A 26,896-nucleotide genomic window follows, 5' to 3' on the forward strand; every position below is an offset into this window, starting at 1 on the left:
CAAGCTGTCATCCAGGGTAGAGTGCTGTGGTGTCATAGCTCACAGCAACCTCAAACTCTTGGGCTTAAGCGATCCTCTTGCCTCAGCCTCCCAAGTAGCTGGGACTACAGGCGCCTGCCACAACCCCACAATGGCTATTTTTTGTTGCAGTTGTCATTGTTGTTTTAGCTATCCCTGGATGGGTTCAAACACACCAGCCTTGGTGTATGTGGCTGGTGCTGTAACCACTGTGGTACAGGCGCCAAGCCCACCACCCAATTTTCATTCCCCATCCCCTACTATGAACACCACCATCACCTGGGGAAGTAAGCCCTATGAGACTTTTGTACGTTGAGAACTCTGAAGAGAAGGGAGAATTGTTTCTGAGGAGACAGTATCTTCTCTCTTTCCTTTAGTTTTTCATAATCCACTGTAGACCACACGCCTATGTGTTAACTGTAGGAAAACTTCACTCTGGGAATCAACCTCTAAATTCTGTGACATTTGCCCCAGGTGTCCCTGAGTGTAGATGCTACACATGTCATGTGACTGCATTAAAAACATTCCCACAATTTCTTAATGAGCTAAGCATACAACTGCTATATGACCCAATCGTTGTGCTCCAAAGTATTCAGAGAAATGAAAGCATATTTGCACATACAGGCTTTTATCTGAATGTCTATAGCATCTTTATTTGAATAGCTCCTAAATGGAAACAACCTGAATATCTTCAGTGGGCCAGTGGAGAAGCATATTGTGGTATATCCATAAAATGGAATATTAATTGGGAGTAAAAAGGAACAAATTTTCTATGCACAGTGCAACATGGATGAATCTCAAAATAACTACGGTAAACAAAGAAGACATATTGTGCTGTGTATTGTTTACAATTCCACTTACATAAAGTCTAGCAAATCCAAAACTAATCTATAGAGGAAAGACAGATGAGCATTTGCCTGGAAATTACTGAAGATCACAAAAGGACACAGGGAATTTTGGGAGATGGTAGATTTAGTCATCATCTTGATTGTGGGGCTGGTTTTACAAGTGCCATTATTGTCTAACTGTTTACTTTAAATAGGTACAGTCTATCATGGGTTAATTCCATCTCAATAAAACTGTATTAAAATACATAACGGAATGACTGACACATTCCCCTCCTCTCCTCATCACTCTCTTCAAGGAGTACCTGTGAGTCAAGGTATGGTTTGTATTTGTTTCTTTGTCACTGTCATGAATATTCTCTTCGGATGCTCATGTGAGGAAGTTAATACCTAGGGGGGCTATGGTATCATCTCCAACTTTTCTGTGTCCTTCATACAGATTCTAGCCATATCTTATTATTTTTGAAAATAGATTATGCATTGTCCAGCAGGAAGTGGCCTGGCCTAGCACATTCAAAGTCTACCTGGCCCTTTTCAGGCCATTACTGTTGAATATCTAGTATCTGAGGATTTGGAATGCCTCAAAACTACAAGCTAGCAGCTCAGACCCAAACCTGAAGATAAAACTCTTCTATTCCATGGGATGGCAGGACCATCTCTTCCCTGGAGAGCTGGGGCATTGCTCTCTAGTGGGGGAATGTCAGTCACAGTGGCCACTCCGTGTGACATGACTCACTTTACTAAAATGTGCGTGGGTCAGGCCAACAGGAAGAAGGGGTAGTTAACCTACCGTTTTTCCTTCTACTTGGTTTACAAAATGGAGTTGATACTAAACTATATTAATCAAGGCACCTTGGCCTCTGCCTATTTGGGGCATTAGATGACAATCCCACATACTTCTGAGGATTCCCCATTATCACTCATCCTCCCACCTAAAATAGTAAATGGCTATGGGATCAGCTTCCCAGGAGAGAAAAGGCCAGTTACAGCTCTACACTCAGGAATTTATAGGCTTTTCCTAGGTCTGACCTTTCCCATCCCTGCAATTTTGGAATTCCTCTCTTCTTGACTGCTCTGGGAGGGCCTGGGGTGGCCTGATTCTATTGTTGCTTGCAGCATATCTCCTACCAAGGCTACCAGAATTCATCACTGCTAATGAGAATAAGCAGCAGGTGCCTCAAGGGCACTCTACACCTTTTCAGAGACTTCCCATATTGTCACTGGAGAAGTATTCACTTTTCTCATGACTAGCATTTGGTTGGTGCTTCAATAATTTGAGTTTTCCCAGAAGCAGTCCCTGAGACAAAGACTAAGTAACAAGTCTGAAAGATGAGCCCATAAATCTCTGGCAGGGAAAGAAGAAGGAAGGTAGGAAAGAGGAAGAACTGTATGTGTACATTACCAAGTCCATGACCACAGTGGGTAGCAAGTGCTTAGCCCCCAGAAGAACACTGGGCACTGGCATATGGCATTATTGGCACTGTACCCAATCTGCCCTCTTGATTCTCTGTTTTTAAATTTCAGATTAATACAAGGGTACAAACGATGAGGTTACAATGCTTGCATTCGTTAGCTAAGGTCCCTGTTATTCTCTTGACTTGTATGTCACAAAAGGAAATAAATTGTCATATATTTTATGTTCACAGTTTCTCATGAAGTTCTTGTGGAAGGGGATTATATAAGGTTTAAATAACATACAAAATAGATCTCTCCTTAGGAAAAAAAACAACCAAAAAACATAACAAACACCACACTCCCTTGCTGTTTTTTTGGAGTCACTGCATATAATCAGGACCTTAAAATGATGCCCTCATCCCATCCACTAAATTAACAAAATGTATAAATCATAAAATCCTGAGACAATGGTTTTAAAAAAAAGTTTATAAAAGATGAAAAATAATGGAGCCACAGAAAGCACTAGAATGTTATAAAATAAGATCAAAGGAGACAAGTTAAAGAAACTGTGATAATCAAATTTGGAGCCGTTAGAGGAACTATTATGTACTAATCTTTAAGTCCTGCATTAGAAGTTCCTTAAAAAAAACGTAGCCACCTGTTCATGAACACTGAGAAGAAAAATAAGTGCACATTGAATTAAGATGTAGCATAAAGGATTTAAAGGGCACATCAGAGGAAAAATTCTGATATTAAGGGTTGTTAAAAAAATACTTGTACAACATACAGGAAATGTTATTGAGATTATTTCCTCTGGAGGCTTTAAAACCAAAACAGATTCCTCTTAACTGAATGAATAGTCCACATGTGAGGACATCCCCTAATCTCAAGGATCTTTTTCAACCATGGGAAGAAGAGAATGAATGAAGGGGCGACATAAGTAAGAGAACTTCCTTTTGGTTTATGTAAAGGCAAATAAAATTAAGAAATAAAATTGTAGTGTTTCAGTTCAACCATTTGCGTTTACCTCTTTTCTCCTAAATTCTGGTGGGAAGGCAGAAGGGATATAAAAATAAATTCACAACACAAAGGGAAAGCTGCAAAAGGGGCTAATGTAGAAGAGGAAGAGATAAATGGTAGATATAAAACAAATGGCAACCAACTGGTTCTACTAAACTGAGAAAATGCAAGAGATATTTCTAAAAAATTAAGTTTCCCTAAAAAACTTAGGAGAATCTTATAGTATCAAGAACAGTGACTGTATCAGCCTCACCACTAGGTATTTACTCACAAGAAATGAAACCGTGTCTACAGAAAGGCTTTGTATAAGAACACTAACATGGTCTTATTCATACTTTACAAGCCAAACATCCATTGATGGGATAATGGATAAACAAACTGTTGAAAAGCTTAACATAATAGCATTCAGCAATAAAGAAAAGAGGAATCTACTAATAATACAACAACATAAGGAAGTTTCAAAAACATCATGCTGAATGAGAGGAGCCAGGCATACAGAACATGGCCTATAGAATGATTCTATTTACGTGAAGATTTGGAACAGGCTAAACTAACCTATGGTGGTGGGAGTCAGATGTTGTTTGTCTCTGGGAGGAGTGAATCGCCTATAAAGTTGCACTAGAAAACCTTCTGCTCTAATGGGGCGTGGTCTATATGCTAATTTTGGCATATGTAATTTGGAACTGAACCCTTAAGATTTATCCATTTTATTATATATTGTTTTAAAAAAATTTTGACAGAGAGAGAAGACAAGAGAGAGGAGGGAGAGAAAGGAAAAGGGAAAAGAAGAGGAAAAAGAAAAGAAACTACAGAAATTGGGAGAAAAGGCTGCAGTCAGGAAACCACCAAAGAGTGGAAGAGCTGTTCATCCAGCTCTGGGGTTCAGAGTGGCTGAATCTGACATTTGCTATGAGAGCTCAGTTATGAAACACCCTTAGACTAGGCTGGGGTTGAAAAGCTGAAAAATTAAAACGTACTTGAAAAACACAGAGATAAAAGTATGGGAGGAAAAAATTAAGAGACAAGGAAGCTAGAACTAGTAATCTCAGTATTAGTTTCCAACTCTAATAGGTGTTCCAGAAGGAAAGTACAGAGATACTGAAAATAAGCAAAGAAATAACTGAAGAAATTTTCTCAAGCCTAAGATAAACTTCGGCATCAGATCAAAAGGGTCCACCACGTGCTACACAGGGCCAAAAACTAAAGCCCTGGATCTAAGTACAACCTGATGAAATTTCCGAACATTAGGCATGAGGAGAAACACTTCAAAGCCTCAAATTAGTAATAAAAAATCACCTAGAAAGAAATGGTGTCAGACTTTTCATCTGAAACATGAGATGATGTAATAGAATAATATCTTCAAAATATTTAGGGGAAACAAGACAGAATACAGCCAACTGTTAAATTAGCATTTAATTATGAGAATCAAAAAAGGGTATGTTTAAAAACATAAGTTCTTAGAGGTTTTACAATTAATAAACTCTTTCTTAATGGATTTTTGAGAATATAGTCCAGCAAAATAAAGTATATCAGAAGCAGATAAAGAAATAAGTAAATCTTATAGTTAAATCTATGTGATAATTACAAGCATAATAAAACTGTTAAAATTGATTACTAAGATATATATGATACAAAGAAAATTAAGAAATGGAAAAAAGAGGGCAGCGCCTGTGGCTCAGTGAGCAGGGCGCCGGCCCCATATACCGAGGGTGGCGGGTTCAAGCCCAGCCCCAGCCAAAACTGCAACAAAAAATAGCCAGGCATTGTGGCGGGCGCCTGTAGTTCCAGCTACTCGGGAGGCTGAGGCAGGAGAATTGCCTAAGCCCAGGAGTTGGAGATTGCTGTGAGCTGTGTGATGCCACGGCACTCTACTGAGGGCAATAAAGTGAAACTCTGTCTCTACAAAAAAAAAAAAAAAAAAGAAATGGAAAAAAGGAATATTCTAGCATTAACATTTCAGAAAATATGACTAAAATGTTAGAAATAGCAGAGAGACAATATGAACAAAAAGCATGTCAGAATCTTCTTTTTTTTTAGGGGGGGTTAGTTTATAAATGCTGATTAATTCTTAGCATTGATAGAAAAGTATAAGTTCACAGATGTTTGTTAAAATGTGAAAACTAATAGAAATAGAAATATAACTTTTGAGACTTAAGTAAAAATGAGAGAAATAATATTTAAATAATTATTAAATATTTAGGTTCCAACCTCTGACAAAGCACGTAGCAAGTATTCAATCTTTTTAATCCTTATGATAACACTAGGACATTTGAAATTATGAATATGTAATGAAATTATATATTCATTTTACAAATGAAGAAGTCTAGACATACAGAGAACTCTCTTGCCAAAGGTAACAGAGATAAGTTGGGATTGGGAGGGAGGCAAAATAAAAAAAATTGAAAAATTGAGAATGGGAGATAAAATGGAAAAAGAATCTTCATATTTATCAGTATTCACGAGAAATATACATGGGCTAAATTCATTAATGTATTACTTAGACAAATTTAGCTATGGTTTATTAATAGGAAAGATATGTAAATCAAAATTAGCAAAGAAAATTTGAAAATAAAGGTCTCAAAAAGATATCTAAACACATTCCAAAAAAAAAAAAAAAAAAAGGCAGGAGTAGCAATATTATATCAAACAAAGAAAAAAGTATTAAAACCAAAGACAATAAAAGGGATAAATAAGGAATTTCACCTTGATACACAATAGCACTGTAAAAAGTGATTTTAAGTCCTAGCACTATAGATTCTAAAAATGTAAATAAAAAATATGGAGAATAAGGATAACAAGGAAGGACAGATAAATCCACAAATGTAGTTCAAGAATTACAAAAAAAAAACAAAAGAATTACTTAATTTCCTTCAGAAATCAGTATATAAGTAGACAATAAGTAAGTCAAGACATGGAGGGTTTATACAACACAATTAATAATCTTGATCTTATAGGTCTTATAGCTACACTTAAGATTATATAGCACAAAGAATATGCAATTATGAAATGCTTTTTAAAATTTGCTTGTTCTATATATACAATTTATGCTGATAAAATTGCAATTCAGTTAAACTGTTTAATTTTTCTGGGGAAACATAAATTATCAAAATTGGCTGATGAAAAATTACATAATTTGAATAGACATTGACCAAAAAATAACCTGGAATGTTAATCAGAGATCTCCATCAAAGAGATAACAAGTTCAAGAGGATTTTATAAGTGAATTTAAACAATCCTTTGAGAAACAGTTAATTTTTATTATTTAAATTGCTACAGTGACTAAATGAAAAGATTTAGAGCGCATATCATGAAACCGTGAGGATACCAAGATTGACATGAATAATGCTACTAATAGCTCTCAGGTACACTAGCCTGAGGAAAAAACCCTGTAAGCATATATTGCTAAGCCAACAGCTTTCCTACATTCCAGAATTAACAAATTGGAGAACATAACAGAAAATAAAGTTCTATTCACAGTAGCATTAAAACCTAGAAAATGGCTTGTAAATGAGGTGTGAAAAAAAAGAGGAAGAAAACTATACAACTTTACTCAAGAAATAGATACTACACCATGTTCTGATATTAAAAAGAATATGAATACTCAGTTTTACTCAACTTAACCAAAAATATTTAAAGCAATTCTCATTAAAATCTCAATGAATATTTAGCAAAAATAATTCTCAAGTCCATTTGAAAAACATATTCTAAACAGTTCAAACAAAAATTGACAAAAAAGGACATTTGCCTGTTAAAACATAGCATAAAGCCACATTATATGAAATAGTAAAAACAGGCAAAAGTATGTCAAGAAACAGACTTATGTATGTGTGAAAATTTTAGTGTATGATAAAAGTGGTATTCTGAATATAGAATGGAGTATTTAACAAGTAGGATAGGACAATTGGCTATTTGCTTAAACTAAAACAAAGCTGCATCTGTATCTTAAATCTTAAACCCACAAATAAATTCAAAGTAGAATGTAATTCTAAACAATAAGTAAAGCTATGAAACTATTAGAACAGACTATATGTAAAGATCCTTACAGTCTTTATTTAAAGAAAGCTTTCCTAAGTAAGGCAAGAAAACAAAAAATAAGGAAAAGATTCAATTGATAAAAACTGGAAAGTTTCTGCTTGACCAAAGGCGTCATAAACAATGTTAAAAGATGTGCAATATTGGTTAAAATGTTTCTAAATATATGAGGCAAAAGATCAATATGGTAGATATTTTCCAAAGAAGGTCACAACAGTTTCTCCCCGTACACACCACACGCTCCTTTGCAATGCGATTTTCCTACTCCTCCCCAAGATGTGGAATCTATTTTCTTTCCCCTAGAATCTAAGCTGACCTGTAATTTATTTGGCTGATAGAATGCAACTGAAGAGATGTGCAAGCTTATCAAGAGACCCTGCAACTTTTGCTTTTACTCTGTGGCTGCTCTGATTCCACCATGTAAGGATGTGTGAGCCAGCCTTCTTCAGAATCAAAGATTATGTAAAGGGAGAACCTAGGTGACAGCAAACATCAACCATGAGACACATGAGAGAGGTCACCTTGGACAGCCTAGCCCACATCAAGCCAACACATGTCTGTAGCTACATGAAGCATTTAAGATGAAATCACTGGAAGAATCACCCAGCTGAGCCCAGAGCAAAGTGCTGATACACAAACTCATGAACAAATAAAATGGCAGTTATGTTAAGGCAATCAATTTTGGGGTGGATTGTTCTGCAGAAATAGCTAAGTGAGACAATCTATCATTTATAAAGGATTCTACTGATAACTAGCCTGACTGGAAAATGGCCAAGCAGTCACAAAATAAGAAACAATGTCTTCTCGATTCAAAACTGGAGGAGGCTTGTTGATGGATAGGAAGTAGGACTTGGGCTCTATGGTCCAACTGCCGGGGTCTGAATCCTGGCTCCAGCCCACCACAACTGGGTGGCAAGTTACTTAACTTGGACGAGTTACTTATATCTCTTCAGTCCTCAATTTCCTCATCTTGAAATGGGTATACAAGTGCTATCTATACAACAGGTTCACTGAGAGAAACTTTACTTCTATTAACTACAAATAAATTATGCTTTTGCTGCTACTGCTATAAGTGGCTCTGATGAACTCTTGAATACAAAGCAGTGAATACAAGAAGGAAGGCCATTTTATAAACATCCATGGAGGAATAAAAGAGGGAAGGTGCTCATAAAGATGGCATTTAGGAGACAGAGATTAAAGACATTTCAATATATTTCAGATTTTGGTTTGTTTTTAGGTTATTGTTAATCAGTTTGGTGATATATATATACACACACATACACACATATATATTGTGTACACATATATAAATATATATACACACATATATGTATTTGCTTAAATTTCACCACCTTAATGAGTTGTAGTTTTACTACTGAAAATATGTAGAAAATTATGATTCTGAATCTAACTGACATGTAGTAAAAGGCAATCATTTGAAATTAAAACTAAGGAGATATTATTATTATTTCCTATGGATTCAATATTTTGGAATATTCTGTATTCCAGACATCTTTTATTACATGTAATTGTTTTCTCTTTATTATTGATTAAAGACATATGGAAGAACTAATCTGAATATCTGAGCAACATGAAACAAACATTTCATTATGGAGATAAGGTTTCATTTAAAAGCAAATCGATGTTTACATGCTTTTTTTGCAGTTAATGCAGACAACTGTATGATTTTATCAGACATTTAAAAATATCGAAAACAGTACAAAGACTAACATCATTATTTTCATAATCTAGAGATAATGTGCTCAAAGCATTTTACTGTCATTTTGTAATGTCATACCAATAGTATCAGTGAAGTTATTTACAGAGTCAAAAACACATCCCCTACCATGCAGAAATAACAAAGACAATCATGTTAGATGATGTTTATGTATGTGTGTATATGTGCATATAAAACGTATGTTAGCCGGGCGTTGTGGCGGGTGCCTGTAGTCCCAGCTACTTGGGAGGCTGAGGCAAGAGAATGGAGTAAGCCCAAGAGTTAGAGGTTGCTGTGAGCCATGTGATGCCACGGCACTCTACCCGAGGGCGGTACAGTGAGACTCTGTCTCTACAAAAAAAAAATACATAAATAAAAAATAAATAAATAAATAAAATAAAATGTATGGATGTGCATATATACATGTAAATGTTCACATTTGGCTCAGTGGGACTGTCAAGATGCATCTGGAAACGTTAACTGTTGAAAGGCTTTCTCTGTGTATCACCAGCATGACTTTACCAAGAAGTTGCAATAAAAGAATGCCTTAAATACCTGTACACCATAAAATAACACAAGCAAATTAAGAACAGTCCAGCTGTGCAGCTTTGAGTAAGATACCCAACCTCAGTTTCCCCATTTGGATAATGATAGTGCCCAATTCAAGTGATTTTGTGAGGATTAAGGAAGTTAATACACGTAAAGTGCTAAGAACTATGTCTGTCACATTAAAGGCACTTAATAAACCTTAGCTATTATTGTTGTTATTCTTACTACTGCTTTATTGGGTATCTTTGATATGTCAAAACCACCAAATCTTCAGAATGTGCCTTTTTCTCAATGATCCCCAATATGCTATAATTTGAGTTGATAAACTCACCATTGTGTATTTCTAACCAGGCCAACCTTATATTTTAGAATGTCTTACGGTGAGATATGAAGAACAAAATTAACATACAAGGACTGGTTAATTTTCTGGTTACAAAGGAGGATTTTAGCAGCTTGGGCTATCATAGGGCTAACAAATTTAGATGTTTAAGACTTGGGTTTAAAATTCTTGTAAAAAGAAAGAAAACGGTGTCCACAGTTTTCTCTTCAAATGCACCTGCTACTAGCAAATTCACTTCCTGGGGTCTGAAGACTAATCAATGTCTTTTGCAGACCTTTTCACTTGGCAGAACATACTCTCTTCCTCTGAGTGGTAATGCCTTTTTGGAGAGTCAGAGGGCCAAAGAAATACCCTGGGTCAGGAAGAGTATAAAACTTTTATAATAACAAATTATAAAACAGAGCAAAGTTATGAACTTAAACTGTTAAACTCATCATTCTGCTTGGATAAGTGTGTGCATTTTGTGGACAGTATAACTGAGCACCATTACAAGATAAACTGAAGCTGGTGGATTAGCAGCTACTTGGGACCCCAGATATTTTTAGGCGCATAACTGTTTCTAAATCCCCCATTTCTTCTGCCATCTTGGGGCAGTTCTCAGCTAAAACTCCTTTTGAGAATTCAATCCACTTCCCTTTTAGAGGTGCCATTTCCACAAGCTGTTTCTCTCATTACCTTACTGTTCAAGCACAAAAGGCCAACCCCAGGATATTCTAATGATAGCAAACACCTCATAAAGCCACCTGCCAAATTTACTTTTCCACAGAACATCATTTTTATGACTTTTCATGAGTCCACAAGGAAAGAGAGCATCATGTATAAAATACGACTTCCAGAAATCTTGAAGATATTAAGAATTATCCCTACAGTGTTAGATTGGTGGGTGTACCAGCCCATAGGATGGTGGTATCTTTAATTTCCCCACAGGAATTCAGTGTGACTGTACTTCTTTTTTTTTCTTTTTTGCCATTTTTGGCCAGGGTTGGGTTTGAACCCACCACCTCTGGCTTATGGGGCCAGTGCCTTACTCCTTTGAGCCACAGGTGCTGCCCTGTCACTGTACCATTTTACCTACATGAGAAGATGTGAGATCTCCACAAAATTAATACATTTTTACATATGTCCCAAACATACAAGAACTTTAAGCTTTGGAGTGTATCCATTCCTGGTTTTGTATTTGTGTGCAGGGATCACCTTGCTTTAGTCTATAACACCATGGAAGAGACAAAACTTGGTGTAATCAATCAAGAGTTTGGAATGTGGGAACTTTGTTATGTTTCTTTTTGTGTGTGTGTGTGTGTGTGTGTGTTTGTGATTTTTTTGGCTGGGGCTGGGTTTGAACCCGCCACCTCCGGCATATGGGACCGGCGCCCTACTACTTGAGCTACAGGTGCCGCCCTTTGTTATGTTTCTTAACCTCTCTGTACCTTAGTTTGTGAATCTGAAAGGAGGGATATTAGCACATGGTGTCTCATAGGGTTATGATTAAATTAGTTAAATTCTGTCAAACACTTAAAATAGTAGCACAGAGCAAGAGCTATGGAAGTGTTTAGGTGAATTTGTGTCTCTTTAACAGTAGATTTTCACAATAAATTTCATAAAGATGTAAAAAAAAAAAAAAAAGAATATGTAGAGGCAAAGGACTACAAAATCCTTCCGGAACAACAAATAATGCTTATTTGGACAATGCAGAGTAAAGGGTTTCAGAAGGGCTGGGTTGAGGAGATTTTATAATGGAGTTGGAGAATATCCCCGCGACCTCCTGGGAAGATTCTGCTCATTTCTATCGGGGCCTCAGGTTTACAGTTGTCACACTCCTAGACACCAGCTCTTTCCAGGGAGCAAGCAGAAACCAGAACTCACATTGCCTCTGACAGCCCCCTGTGCTCGCCCAGTGGCAACCCTTCCCTTGCCTCAGAGTTGAAATAGGTCAACAGAATTCCATTCCTAAGGCCACCTTCAAAGGGGAAGATCCCTGGGAAGAAATCTTTGCTACAAGTTTAAAAGCCCAAGGTAACCCCGGCTCAAATCTCCACAGGTGACTTCCCGCTGCGTCCTCCTCCTGACCCAGAACGCACGCGACAGGAGCCACGGGAACAGCATGGGCGAGGAGGGGGCGCCTGGCGATTCTCCTTGGGAAATTATGTCCTGATAGTTGGCATTGCTTTCTGAAGGTGCAGACTCACCAGACGTCTTTCTTCCAAACATGCTTTAGGGATATTATCCTATAAGATCTCCATGCGATCCTTTACCCCGCCTCCAGTAGCATTATTTGGCCTCAAACGACAACCTAACACTGGTAGCGCATGCTCCACACTTCCTCTGCTGATCCAAAGTCTCCCCCACTTTCCTCCCAGGCCCAGGTAAGTGACCTACAACAGACAGATCTGGAGGGTGCGTCCAGCAGACCTCCTAGCCTGGTCCAGCCTCCCAGGCATACACACCCACTCCGCCTCTGCCTAAATTAAGTTGCCGGGCAAAGCTGCTGCCAAACAGCTGCTCTTTGGTGGCGCTGGGGACCCCGCCTCCTTTCATCCACAGGGCGCTAGCTTAGCACCCAGCCACCCAGTCCCCGCTGCCGCGCACGCCCCTCTCCGGCGGCTCACTCACCTGCAGCTCGCCTTGGCTGGCGTTGCCTGCGGCTGCGTCCGACCCGTCTGCAGCTCCGGAGCCGCGCAGCACCGTGATGTGCAGCGTGAGTAGCAGCAACCCCAGCAGCAGCAGCAGCTCGGCCGCCAGGCGCACCATCCTCTTGAGGCGCGCGGCTTTAGGACCCGGCGGGGCGGGCGGCGGCTGTGGTGGCGCCGAGGGAGGAGGAGTCGGAGCCCGGGAGCCCGGCGGCGCTGCTCCCGCCTCGGCCCCCACCGGGGCTCCGCTCCCCGGGCCCGCAGGGCCGTCGCTGGGCGCGGCGGGGCGCGCCGGGCTGGGGGAGCAGGAGCCACCGCCGCCGCCGCACCACGGCGGAGCCACCGCGGGGCCGGGGGTGTCCAAGCCGGCTGCGGAGCAAGCCCCGGCGCTGCCCGGCGGCGGCGGCGGGGACGGGGACCAGGGGCTGCCCGGGACCCGGTCCGGGCCGGGGGCCACCCTGCGGGCAGGGGGCTGCGTGGTCGGCGGCTGGGCGGGCGCAGCCGAGCCCCCGAACGCACATGGGCGCCCCAGATGTGACCGTGGCGCCGCAGCTGGAGCGGGAGCGGCCGCCAGAGGAGCGCGGGGAGGAGGAGGAGGAGGAGGAGGACCAGGAGAAGGAGGAGGAGGAGGAGGGCTTCAGTTGCGGCCCAGAGTTACCTCCACGCTTGGCTCCCCCTCCCTGGCCGCCCAGAACCACTCACCCGGCCAGCCACCTCCACTCCTCTGCGCGCTCCTTGTAGCCGCCAGCGGCGCTGCCCTGCACGCGGGAGTCCCGGGGTGGGCTGGCTCCAGATGCGGGCTCTGGGCACACGGAGGTTGTCACTGGAGGTGGCGGAGGGGCCCCTCCAGCGTCTACGTCCGCCTGCCGGGCTGTACCAAGTGCGCACTGCCGAGGTCTCCGTGGCAGGCGAGGGCAGAGCCCTAGTGCGCACTGAAGCTTGGAGCTATGGGTGAGTAAGGGGTGCCTGGGCGAGTTTAGAAACCTTTATTGGCAAAGTGGAGCTGGAGTTGTGGTGATGGAGAGTCCAGGGAGCGCCGGACAAGCCAGGTGTCGGTCTGCCACTGTGCACCCCTGCCCGAAGCGGGCGACAGAAGGGAGGAGTGACAAAGTGTGGTTCGGAAAAGATCTTGATACTTGCTCCTGGACCTTAGACTGCCAGATCGCAGGAAACGGCTGCTCGCGCGTCTGCGTCACTTAGTAGAGCCAGGGAAGCGAGGTGAGTCGGATTCGCAGGGCGTGGGTCTAGTTAATAGCGCAGGTGTCACGGCGGGAAGCTACAGGCGCCGGGTGTCTTGGCGCAGGAGCTGTGGACGCACGTGGGGCCCTGTGGGGTGAATCTCAGCTCTGTCAGTCTTGGGCCTGGCTGGGGGACTCATCCCGGGGGAGCCGCTCCAGGAGGGGACTTGGGGGCTGGCGTCGCGCAGCCTTCACTCCAGGGCCACAGCCTCATGACCCCGCGGCAGCCTCGGCTCCTGTGCGCAGGTCATGCCTTCAGCGGGCAGGTGGCGAACGGAAGGACTCAGAGATGAAGGCGCGAGGTCCTCGCCTGGGTGTACAGCGAACTGGGTCCGGTGATGGGCTCAGTCCGGTCGGGGCATCGCTGGTTTCCCTCTCTCTTGATCTTGTTCTGGCTCCCGGTTACCTTAGTGGCGGCGAGTGGCGGACGCAGAGCGTGGCCGGGGCCTTTTATACGGTGTTTCCTCCGCCTCCCACCCCTTGTTTCCTCCGTCCCTCCTCCCATGCACGGCGGACCCAGCCCTTCCCTCCCAATCATGCGAGCCCTGATCTAGACGTTCGCACACAGTCATTTCCCTAATTTCCAACACCATCTAGCATCCCAGACCCCAGTGCCCAGGGATGGATCCTCCAGATTCTCCCTTAATGAATACAATTAAATAAATAAACAAAACTTTCTTGCCAGGCAGTCCCTCTGCAACTCCCACGCCGCGAATTTTCTGCCCTCCTCCTCCGCGTCCTAGAAACTGACTGTTAATTTAAATATCTTTTAAGTCTTACCAAAATAAAACAAACACGAAAGTTCCTCAGATCACTGGGGCACTTCGCGGAATTTAAATAGCTGGCGGTTAAGGTGTGGTGTGACTGCCGCTGCGTTTGTTTGTGGTGGGGGAAAGGAAGGGCGAGCTGACTCTATAAAGATGCCTGAAGCATCTTTAAAATTCCAACTAGCTTGGGCATCTTTTTACTAAATTAGCAGCTGTTTATAGGGCCCGTGGTATCTTTTCCTTTTCAGTTTTTTTTTTTTAATTTTAGGGAGATGAGAGGAAGTAAGGGGAGATGTTTGGAGCGGGTGCTTGCTTTGGACTTCGGGAGCTGGTCCACATCTCATTTCGATCTCTAGGGGTCTAAGATGCCAATGTTGTCAACTGCAGCGTGAGGGTGGAGTGGGGGAATTTGAAACAATAACCGTCAATAGTTTAGAGGAGAGATCAAAGGGGGTATCTCAGCAGCTCTTAAATCCCACAAGGATCCTCTTGTGTGTTTTCTAATTAGGATCACTTTAAAGGGGAAGGGCAGGAGGATCCGCTAAGAGATGGAACGTATAAATTAAGATGGTAAACTAGATTCCTGTAGCCGGGAGAGTTTAAGAACGGCTCTCAGCTCCAGTTGCGTCAGATTGTGATGTGGGCGCACGGGGACAAATGACTTTCCTATTGCCGGAGGCAGGCTGGTCTCAATTAGAATCCAGAGGCTGACTTTTCATCACGCACAGTCCCCACATGTCAACCTCAACCACCTTGCCTCTCATCTGAAAGTCACAGTTTTGGACGTCAGGGAAAAAAAATGACTTTTAAAAAACTCTGAAAAGAAACCTTTGCAGTGAGTGTACATTCTTGTAAAATTGTAAATGGAGATTTGGAGATCAAAGTCTTTGTAAAATGTTGTAAAAAATTGTAAATTGAATTTTGGGGGCAGATGTCTTTGTAAAACGTTGAACAAATGCATGAATGAATCATATTAAAATCCCTTCATGCTGAGAGATCCAAATTCCAGGTGAGTTTATGTCCTGGGAAGCCGGTGTAACGGGTACTGATAGACACTGGTGCTCTCTGGCTACAGTTGGAAGCAAGGCAGCCAAGTGCTCTGCTTTTGAGGAGTTAGGGAACACTGGCTTATAATTCTTGGGGAAAAAGAATTACAAATCTAGTAGCCTCAGCCAATTATGTTTCAAGCACACTTATGACAGTGTACCAACAGTTAAATAAAAAGTAAAAAATCTGACCTCCCCCAGAGTTCCCAAGGCACACATTCATGTTGTTCTTATTGCTCTTACTATATCCAAGTAGAATGTATCTATTTGTGTGTCTGTCTTCTCTCCAGACCTGGATCAGGATCACTTTTGTGGTAGAATGTTCCAGAACATTCCTCTGCCCCTGCCCCCTCAATCCAATTTTCCTCCTGGGTTCATAACTAGCAGGGATTTTCTGGGCACGATTGGATGGTGGGACGGTGAAGAGCTTTGTTCCCTCCTGGTTGCACCATAAAACATCTCAAGTAAGTAGCTACATGTACTCTTTCTTCTCAACATGGAAGGAGCCCGTATCTGAGTTACTGCTCAAAAGAGAGCTGTTGGACCAGAAACATCTACTTTAACCTTGTATGAGTAAGGTAACACTGTTGTTCAAAGGCACTGATTTGGGGATGTTTGCTCAGAAGCAGGTTACTATCCATCCTTTTTTTTTTTGGCCGGGGCTGGGTTTGAACTTACTACCTCCCGTATATGGGTCTGGTGCCCTACTCCTTTGAGCCACAGGTGCTATCCCAGTTATTATTCATCTTGACAAGTACAATCCTTGAGACAAGGATAACTGCTTTATCATCAGTATATTTCTAGAGCTAAGCACCATGCTTTGCAGAGAGTATTTGCTCAATCAGTGTTTTTTTTTAAATGAATGTAACAAATCTGGTGTTTATTTAGACCCTGATAAATAAACTAACTCTCCTTAGAATTCTTATACTGTAGGTGTCTGACATATGAGTATATTCTCTTGTAGATTTTGTCTTTTATTATTGGTCACATTTATATTACAGGCAAGCTTATTTGACAGAAATATTTAAGGAAAGTAAGAAAGATAATCAACAACCCAAAACACCTATAGTTAATATAATTGATGAGAACTTTGCGGTCTATTGTGGCCAGGATTTTACTGTTTTTATTTTAATTTTTTACTGAAGATACCTCATGGCAAGAAAGAGTAGTTTCAGTGTAATCTTTATTTTTTTCAAGAGTACTGTGTTGAGAAGTAATTATTAGAAAATTTATTTAGTGTAGAAAGCTTTAAATAAGTACAAAGCAAAGAGAATAATATAAGGAATGCTCCCATACTCATAACCCAGCTTCAACAGAAGTCACGGCCAATCTTGTAGCATCTATATTCTCATGAAGTTTCTCCCTCTCAGATTATTTGGAGCAAATTCATGACATCATATCATTTCACTTGTACATATTTCAATGCCTATCTCAGAAAAAGAGAATTCAATTAAGGAATATTTTTTTTAAACATATGCACATTGAATATGAGCTGTAAAATAGAATTAAGAAGTCAAAACTAGAGACTTTTCTGTGGTGGAGGCTGTTCTTGTGTTCACCAAAATCTGTTTCTTCCTGGACTTACCAGTACATTACATTTCCCAATATCCTGTGCATTTAGGTGCAGCTGTGTTATTGAGTTCTAGCTAATAGAATGTAGGTGGAATAATGTGGGCCCCTTCCACATCTAGCCCATAAAAATTTCCAGGGCATGGTCCTCTCTCTTTTCCTCTTGTCTGCTGGATGACCTTAGTGCAGTGATCTGTCTAGGTCCTTGAAGCAGAGCCCCAACCTCCACCTCTACCTGAGAATACACTGATTGAGCTATTGTACCATTGAGAAATAAACTTTAAAAAAAATGTGTTAAGCCATTACAGTTTAGGGATTTGTTATGGGAGCTTGCATTGCCCTAAGTGAAATGGGGTGATATTCTGAGAGGGAGGAATGGCAAACTTTTTTTTAAAGGGCCAGATAGCAAATATTTTTTGTCTGTATGTTATAAGGTTCCTTTTGTAAATACTCAACTCAGCTATTTCAGTGGGAAAGCAGTCATAGAAAATAAATGAAAGAATGAGTGTATCTGTGTTTTAATAAAAATTACATATATATATATATAAAACTAACTAGATGACATAACTTAGTGTTCTGAGGGACCGATGTATCTCATCACCTTATCGTAGGTTCTCTCTCTCTCTCTCTCTATATATATATATATATATATATATATACACACACACACATATATATAGCATATACATATATATGTATATATATGAAGGAATTATAGGAAAGCGGAGTTAGACAGACTCCACTCAATAGTCCAGTAACCTTCTGAGTAAGTTATATTACCTCCCCAAGTCTCAGTTTCCTCATCTGTAAACTGGGGCTAATTATGTCTATTTTAGGGCTGTTATGAATTTCAACTATCACTCCTGCACATAGCTCCAAGTCTTTGTGTCCAAAAATGACAGATTCCTTATCTGTCCATGAAGGCAAAGCTTGCCTGCCTCTTTTTCCTTCTGAATTCTCATAGGAGTTGCCTCATAAATATCTATTTAGTGAATGCAACTTTTCAAAAATTATTGAAAATTATAGCTCAAATGAACCTTAGAGGTAAACTCTAAGCACCCAAGGAAACACAAACAAAAAGCCCAAAGGATCGTTCCATCAGAGTCTCTCCTTTGAACTATGAAGGGGTCATAGTGCTCAGAAGTGAGAAAATTACCACCATCAGTGGCGCCCTCAGGGTCTCCCCTGGCTGAAAACAGCTGCCAGGGCTTGTGGGACACCTGGACAGCTGCAAAGTTCTGCTTCTCCATGCTCCAGCTCACAAAACCGGTGAAGACTGGGGAGGGACACCTGTGGCTCTCTGTACCTCCTGCTGAAAGACCCTGGATGTACAAAGAACCAAAGAGACCACCAAGCATATGGCTTTCTGAGAAGGTCAAGAAACTATATTCCAGAGGGAGTGCTGTCCTCTGGACCAAGGCTGGAGTGGCAGCGGATGTGATTGGGTTCTTGAAAGGGAACCCAAGGATCCTTCCTGTGGTGGCAGGTTCTTTTACTGCCCTTCCAGTGTAATATTAAATTATGATGCCCTGCTCTTCCAGTGATCTCTTCTGCAAGTAGCTAGCCCTTATAGCTCTCATCTGTATTCAAAAGAGACCTCTTTATTGCTTATGGTTTGTGATAATTATTTCTGTGCAAGTTCTGGAAAGCAAAATAAAATCTCAGGCACATGTTACAGCTAAAAGAGAAAAGTGCTTCTTAATTACAAGGTTATATGCTACACATCCTGTAAGTTATTTCCAAATAACTATTTGGTCAGAATTGAACCTTGGAGTCTAGATGTTGGAAGAGGCCGATTGAATTCATCTGCCTTGCTTTTACAGATGAGGAAATGGAGTCCCAGACAATTAAGTAAGACAATCTCAATATTGCACAGGGACTTTGTGGCAGTGTCCACACAAGAACCCAGGTTTCCTAACTACTAAGATCTATGCTCTTTTTATTTTTCAAAGTAAACTTTAAAATTAAAGTGTTACATACTTATAGAAAAGACTACATGCCCTGGATCCTGGGTGGATAGCTGAATGGAATTTTTACTACTCTGATCAAAAAACAGAAAGTTACCAGAATCCCAGAAGCCAATTACCTGAATGTTATCAATCTTCTGACGTCTATCACTATACAATTGATTGACTTAAAAAAAACTAACAAATTGAATTTTATAGTAGATAGTCTTTTGCATTTGACTTATTGTGCCATCTTTTATCCCTTTCCCCAACTTTTTGTCCTGAAAAATTCCAAACCTATAGACAAGTTGTAAGTATAATTGAATGAACACCTGTAAATCCTTGTGGCAGATTATTAAAAATGACCACAGTTCTTCCCCCTCCCCCAATTGTAGCCAAGTCCATTACAATGTGACTTTCAGCTTCTCCCATCAAAAGGTGGAGACCTTGTGATTTACTTTGATTAACAAAATGCAGGCAGAAGCACCGGGTCTGTAGTTAGGCTTCCGAAGCTTTACTGCCTTCCCTCTGTCTCTGTCTCTTTCTTTCACCTCTGTGGGTCTTTGTATTGTAATTTTGCCATTGCTGTGTGAATAATCTAGGACTATCCTGCTGGAGTGAGCCTAGTCACCATTGCTGCCCCAGTGACACCAGCCTGTCCCTAGAAGCAGAGCCACTCAGTAGACCTGTAGTTCGTCACAGATAAGAGAACCCAGCTGACATTAGAGGAGGCACCAGGTAAGCTCAGCCATAGAATAATGAGCTAAGTAAATGGTGGTTGCTGTGTTGGAGAAGTTCATCACACAGACAAAGCTACTCAGTACAACCCTTCATCTCAAATACTTCGGTATGTATCTCCTAAGAGTAAGAAGACTCTCCCACGTCATCAGAATGCAACGATCTTACTCAGAACATTTAATATCCATACAGTAATGTGATCTGATCATACACTATGTTCTAGTTTTTCAAATTGTCCCCACAGTAAATAGCCTTTATAACCGTGTTCTTCTATCCAGGATTCAGCTGAGAATCACTCTGCATTTAATTGTCATTGCCATGGTTCCTTATCACCTTTACTCTTGAATAGTCCTTGTCTTCTCCTTTCCCTTTTTCTTTTGGTCTTTGGTATCATTAGTATTTTCAAACAGTCTTGGCCAGCTGATCTTGCAGAATGACCTTCAATCTATACTTGTGTGGTTGTTTCTTCAGGATTAATTTCAAACTATGCATTCTGGACAGACATCTACCCAGCTAATGTTGTGTTCTTCTCTGCATATCACATCATGGGGTCCACAGTGGTGACTGGCCCAGTGGCTGGGGAATCTGTTTTCAGATGCAGAGATGCTGAGTCATTTCTGTAAGATTAAATGGGAAAAGGTCTTGACTGAGAATATGTCAAAGTGTTGGATGTATTTTTCTGATGTGTGGAAATAGAGAAAACATGAGTTCTTCTAATTTCCTAGGAGTCTGTTCCACTTTGTTACAAATTGTTTGTCAACATTGTGCAGCTGCCTTGGGGCAGTGGGCTGTGAGCATATTCGAGGTTGACTATTATCCTCAGGGTGAACTCTATGTATCAGTTACTTTGTTTGCTGCAATCAAAAGTCATTATCAATTGATTCTTAATACTTTAGCCTCAAATTCTCTTTTTTTTCATTTTGGGGGAGGAGAAATTCAGACTGGGTATAAGGCAAAGAAGCAATAAATATATTAACAAAAATTGTCTTTAGTGATTTAAATACCTTAGCTATCTGATACATTATTATTAAACACAAGGACTCTAAATAAACCTTAGGGAAGTTAAAAGAGCTCAGTGAAATAAAAGGGAAAAAAACCCAACAGTCTGGAAATTTTAACTCTTTCTTTTCAATGACAAAAGAGTTGTTGAAATAATCTTTTCAACAGCTCAGATGAGATCCTATCTGAAAGAAAGCTAAAACTGGTTAATTTTCATTTGGAAGTGAATTTAATTCAGCAATTCCTCAGCAGAGAAAGATCAAACTGACACCTTTAAGATGCCACATCAAGGATGTCACCACTTAAAATAGCTTTGCAACTTGCTGGTTCTAACATCTTTACTAAGAAACACGAGATCTCATCATCAGTGCTTGTGGTGAGGATTTCACAACAATTGAGCGTGCAGTGCCTCATTTGTGAGCCAGATGTGTCTCAGCTGAAATCTGAAGATTCTCACTTGTAAACTCTAAGCAGGATGATGACAGTTAGATGAGAAATAGCCTTGTGGAAGAATAAGCATGAAAGCTGTTTATACATTTTTAGAGCTGAAATTTGGGAAGGTATTTTATAAAGGTCGGGATTTTCCTTTATTTACCTGGTGTCCAAATTGGTTCTGAAATTGTAGTCCAGTAAACAAGTCAGCCTTTATCTATGATAAGTGACAAAATGTAGTGGTTTGAAATAAAGATTTGTTTTTTTGTCGGAGTAAGAAAAGCCAAATAATTGGTGCTTTAAAGGGATGTTTTAGTTACAGAGATTGAAGAAGTTGAAAATTGAAGACAGTTCTCACACTTTTGTGTGTATGTCTGTAAGTAAACAACATGTAATGGTGATAACAGGCATGACAATATTGAAAAAAATATATACTTGCAATAGTCAGGGAAAGTAACATTGGTTGTTGTAACAAACAATCCCCCAAAGCTCAATAGCTTATCACAGTAAAAGTTTTCTTTTTGTTTATGTCCCAGTACTTTTAATACTTTCATATTCAAAGGGCAGCCTTCCTTTGTTAAGGGGCTCAGGCACTTTCTGTTTAGTGGCTATACATTTTCTAGAACATTCAACTAGCAGAAAAGGGAAGAGAGAGAGAGAGTATCTGGAGGATTGCTCAGGATGCTTTAAGAGCCAAATTATATGCCATTGACCAGAGTCCGATACACTGGTCTCACTCAATGGTAAGAACAGCTGAGAAACATAGAATTCTTATATGCTCAGGAGGAACAGAAAATGGATATATTGAAAGCATGGTGCTGTTTTCATGCAGAATTATCTCTGCAAAACACCACTCAATTTCACCAGTATGCAAACACAGATATAGCATCTTGTATGGACTAAAGTAAGGGTCAGTAAATTTTTTTCTATAAAGTTCTAGATAGCAACCATTTTTATCTTTGTGCTGCAAGAAAAAGGTCAAGGACATTACCTATATAACCATTTAAAATATGACCATTCGTAATTAATGATTCTTAGCTCATGGGTCATACAAAAATAAACAGTGGGTGGGATTTGGCCTGTGGACCATAGTTTGCTGATCTTCAGACTAGAGAAACATTTAACGGATATGTTCAGTCCTGCAGGGTTTTCTGTTTCTCAAATTTCTTCCTATGCTGTTTCTGATTTTGTTGAGACTTTCAGATGACCATTTATGCTACAATATATGAGAATATAGATTTAATATCGATTTAACCTCAATTGAGGTTATGGCTGGGCATAGTGGCTCACACCTGTCTGTAATCTTAGCACTCTGGGAGGCTGTGATGGATGGTTTGCTTCAGCTCAAGAGTTCTAAAAATGGAAAAACAAGCCAGGCATGGTGGCAGGTGCCCTTAGTTCCAGCTACTCGGGAGGCTGAAGCAAGAGGATTGCTCAAGCCTAAGAGATGAGGTTGCTGTGAGCTATGATGATGCCACAGCACTCTACCCAGGGGATGGGAATGAGACTGTTTCGGAAAAAAAAAAAAATTGTGTTGCAATACACATTTGAGTGCAGGTGTCTTTTTGATAAAAATGACTTCTTTTTCTTTGGTAAATGTCCATTAGTAGGATTGCTTGGTTGACTGATGAATCCACATTTATTTCTTTGGGGAATATCCATACTGTTTTCCATAGACATCGCCTAGGCAAAGAATTTATGACTAAGATCCCAAAGGCAAATATAGCAACAACTAAAATAAGTAAATGAGGCTTAATTAAATTAAAGAGCTTCCGTGCAGCAAAGGAAATAATCAACAGAGTAAATAGACAACCTACAGAATGGGAGAAAATATTCATAAATTGCACACCCAATAAAAGGAGAATATCCAGCGTCTACAAAGAATAAATCAGAAAAGAAAAACATTAAAAAGTGGACAAAAGACATGAACAGAAAATTTTCAAAAAATGGTAGATAAGTGGCCAAAAAACACATGAAGAAATTCTCCACATCACTAATTTATGAGGGAAATGTAACTTAAAACCACAGTGAGATATCACCTTATCCTTGGTAGAATGGGCATTACTGAAATGCCAAGAAACAATGTATGCTGGCAGGGATGTGTTGCAGCCCCTATGGCCCTGGTCTCGATCGCTGCAGGAAGGAACCAGGCATGACACAGATTAGAAGTACAAGCTTGCAGGAGGCGGGCTAACCTTGATTGCAGGGTAGCCACAAGCAACCTCCCAGTAGCCTTTTATTGAGACAGTACAAGATAGGTGAGGGGAGGATTGGACAATGACCGAGTGCCTAAGGATCACCATGGGCTCAGGGGCTCCTTCTCTGCAACACAACAAACACCTGTGGACGAATTGCCCAAGGGTCTGCCCCCCGCCAGCTGCAAATCATCTTGGTCAGAGGTCGTCTGGCTCTTGGCATTCTCTACATGGATGCATAGAGAAAGGAACACTTACACACTGTTGATAGGATTGCAGATTAGTACAACCTCTGTGGAATATATATATGTATTTTTTTAGGTGTTTGTTTGATTAAAATTTTAGTGAAATCTTGCCAAGGGAGTAGAAATATGACAAATTATATAAGTCTCTACATTTTTCCCACCTGGAAGGAAAAGGCAGACTTTTTGTGTACTTAAGATATTTAAATAAAAAAATGGAAATCGGATCTTTCTTATAATAAGAGACATCTGGAAAACCTACAGGATAGTATTTTTTTTTTTTAATTTCTGGTTAATATGAGGGTACAAACAACCAGGTCCCAATATTTTAATTTGTTAGGTAAAGTCCCCCTTGTAGTTGTGTCCCACACCCAAAGTTGTGCCATATCCTCCTTCATTGTGCCCATAAAGTGGGAGCACCCCAAGCCCCCAACTTGTGGTTAATAATATTAATGAGAAAGTCAAATTATTAAACAGCCAGGCAGAGCCACATAGGGGGACGTCTGCTTGGCCTGATCACATCAGTCTTGACTTATTGGCTATGTGGTGAGAGATAGAATATCATATTTTGTTCAACTTAAAACAGTAAATCAAACAAAGCATTGCAAAAATGTGATTTGCAATGTAAGATTTTGCTAAGGAATGGATTTCCATTACTTTTAATTCTTTTTATTAAATTATTTTTTGATTATAAAAGTAACGTGTTTTCTCTCTTGAAAATGTGGGAAATTACAAATAAAGCTGAAATTATACATATTTTTATCACCTAAAGATAATTGCCTTTGACCTTCTGGTATTGTTCTTTTCTTTTACACACACACACAGAGATATGTACACATGTAAACACTCACCAAAACATCTGCACATACAAATATACATAGACTACATACATATTTAGATATTTTTACATAGCTTGGGGATATAACTGAAATCTTATTGCACATGGTCATTAAAAACCTTCTACAACACAAAGATATTTGTACCAGAATGTTTATTGCAGCCCTATTCATAATTGCTAAGTCTTGGAAAAAGCCCAAGTGCCCGTCGATCCACGAATGGATTAATAAATTGTGGTATATGTACACCATGGAATATTATGCAGCCTTAAAGAAAGATGGAGACTTTACCTCTTTCATGTTTACATGGATGGAGCTGGAACATATTCTTCTTAGTAAAGTATCTCAAGAATGGAAGAAAAGGTATCCAATGTACTCAGCCCTACTATGAAACTAATTTATGGCTTTCACATGAAAGCTATAACACAGTTACAATCTAAGAATAGGGGAAGGGGGAAAAGGAGGGGAGGGAGGAGGGAGGTGGGCAGAGGGAGGGAGATTGGTGGGATTACACCTGTGGTGCATCTTACAAGGGTATATGTGAAACTTAGTAAATGTGGAATGTAAATGTCTTAGCACAATAACTAAGAAAATGCCAGGAAGGCTATGTTAACCAGTGTGATGAAAATGTGTCTAACGGTCTATGAAACCAGGGTATGGTGCCCCATGATCACATTAATGTACACAGCTATGATTTAATAATTAAAAAAAACCTTCTAAAAGAAAACTTTAAATGGCTGCAACATATTCTCTTATATTATTATTTACTTAACCTAACCTCTATTTTTGGATATTTGTGTTATACAAAACTTCCTTATTAAGAAACCATTAAGAGATGTACAACCAACAGAATGAGTGCTTGTCAACAGAAAGACGTATACAAACCTTCATAGCAGCTTTATTCCTAATAGTCCACAGCTGGAAACAATCCAAATGTGGATCTGTTTTATAATGGATAAACAAATTTCTATATATGAGACAATGAAATTCCATTTGCCAATGGAAAAGAATTAATGGCTGTCTGCTACCTATAACAATTTGAATGATTGTCACTAACATAATATTTAATGAAAAAAAAAACAGATACAAATGAACTCTGGTTTACTAAAAATTCACAAGACTTTTTATTTTGTAAAATTTTAGTATAAGTCAATAATGATGCAATCAATAAACAATTGAGTTATATCTTCAAGAATTGTTGCTAGTTTGTGGAGTAAGGTCGTATGTGTTCATCCCACAGTGCATTAATTTATGTATGAATACTGTACATATTAGTTGGGTTTTGTCGATCACGATGCCACCTAACAAAGACATGAAAATCTCAGTGGATGACAACAAACATTTTAACTTACAAATCTGCAGGTCAGCTGTAGTTTGACTAAGCTAGTCCAGGATGGACTGACTACAGGTTTTAGATCAATTTCAAGTCTACCCCCCATGTCTGCATTCTAGGACCCAAGCTACAGGGACAACTACTACTGGGTCTTCATGGTGGAGAGTGGAAGCCCTAAGAGGGGCCTGGCCCACTCACACAAGCACATTTAAAGTTTAGCTCATGTTATAACTTCTTACATGCCATTGACCAAAGTGCCACAGCCATGCCCAGCAGCAGTGTATTGGGGAGGTGGAAGACAGGACTAATTGTACTCCATGTATCTCAGCAACTACTGCTGTGTAACAAGCAACCTCAAAGTTTAGTGTCTTAAAACAACAATCTACCATTTCTCACATGTCTATGAGTTGATTGGGTGGTTTTGCTAATCTGGGCTGGTGTCACTCACACATATGTGGTCAGGTGGCACCCAGGCCAGGGACCTGCTCATCCAGGATAATCTCAGCTGGAACAACATAGCTCTGTTCCACGTGGTATCTCATTCTCCATCAGGTAGCTTGGATGTGTCCTCATAATGATGGGAAGGTCCAAGAGAGAAGCTTGCAGCCTTTTGAGCCTAGGCTCAGAACTTGTAAGATGAATTCTATTACCTAAAGCAACGCACAAAACTGGCTCAGATTTAAAATGTTCTACCTCCTTATGGGAAGACCTGCAAAGGTACATTGGGAAAGGTACAGATAAAGAAAAGAGCAGGGAGTTATGGCTGCTTTTGTGACCTACCATCCTGACTGCACTAACATTTGGTAAGCAAAGGGAAGAGAGGAACATCTGGATTTTTAAAAAGCATAAAAAATATTTCAACTCAACCTAATTTCAGCTTAGTTTTCCTATAACAGATGCCACCAAAAACTCCTCAACAAATCAAAACTGGGTTGTTTATCTTATATTAGGATCCTGCTGTATGCTGTCCCAAACCATGAAGTCATCCTCAGAGGACGGTGTTGTCCCTACT

At 40.2% G+C, this 26,896-nt stretch overlaps 1 protein-coding gene across 1 annotated transcript in view; it reads right to left on the reverse strand.

The window, feature by feature from the left end:
• Positions 1–12,795, reverse strand: part of ISM1 (isthmin 1) — a 77,694-nt gene extending 64,899 nt beyond the window's left edge. Inside the window, exon 1 of the mRNA XM_053574494.1 lies at positions 12,527–12,795. Coding sequence (XP_053430469.1) covers positions 12,527–12,664 — 138 coding nt within the window. The 5' untranslated portion in view covers positions 12,665–12,795. The remainder of the gene's footprint in view (positions 1–12,526) is intronic.
• Between the last annotated feature and the right edge of the window lie 14,101 nt (positions 12,796–26,896).

The sequence above is a fragment of the Nycticebus coucang genome, chromosome 21 (genome assembly GCF_027406575.1).
Source record: "Nycticebus coucang isolate mNycCou1 chromosome 21, mNycCou1.pri, whole genome shotgun sequence".
In the NCBI taxonomy this organism is placed as follows: Eukaryota; Metazoa; Chordata; class Mammalia; order Primates; family Lorisidae; genus Nycticebus; species Nycticebus coucang.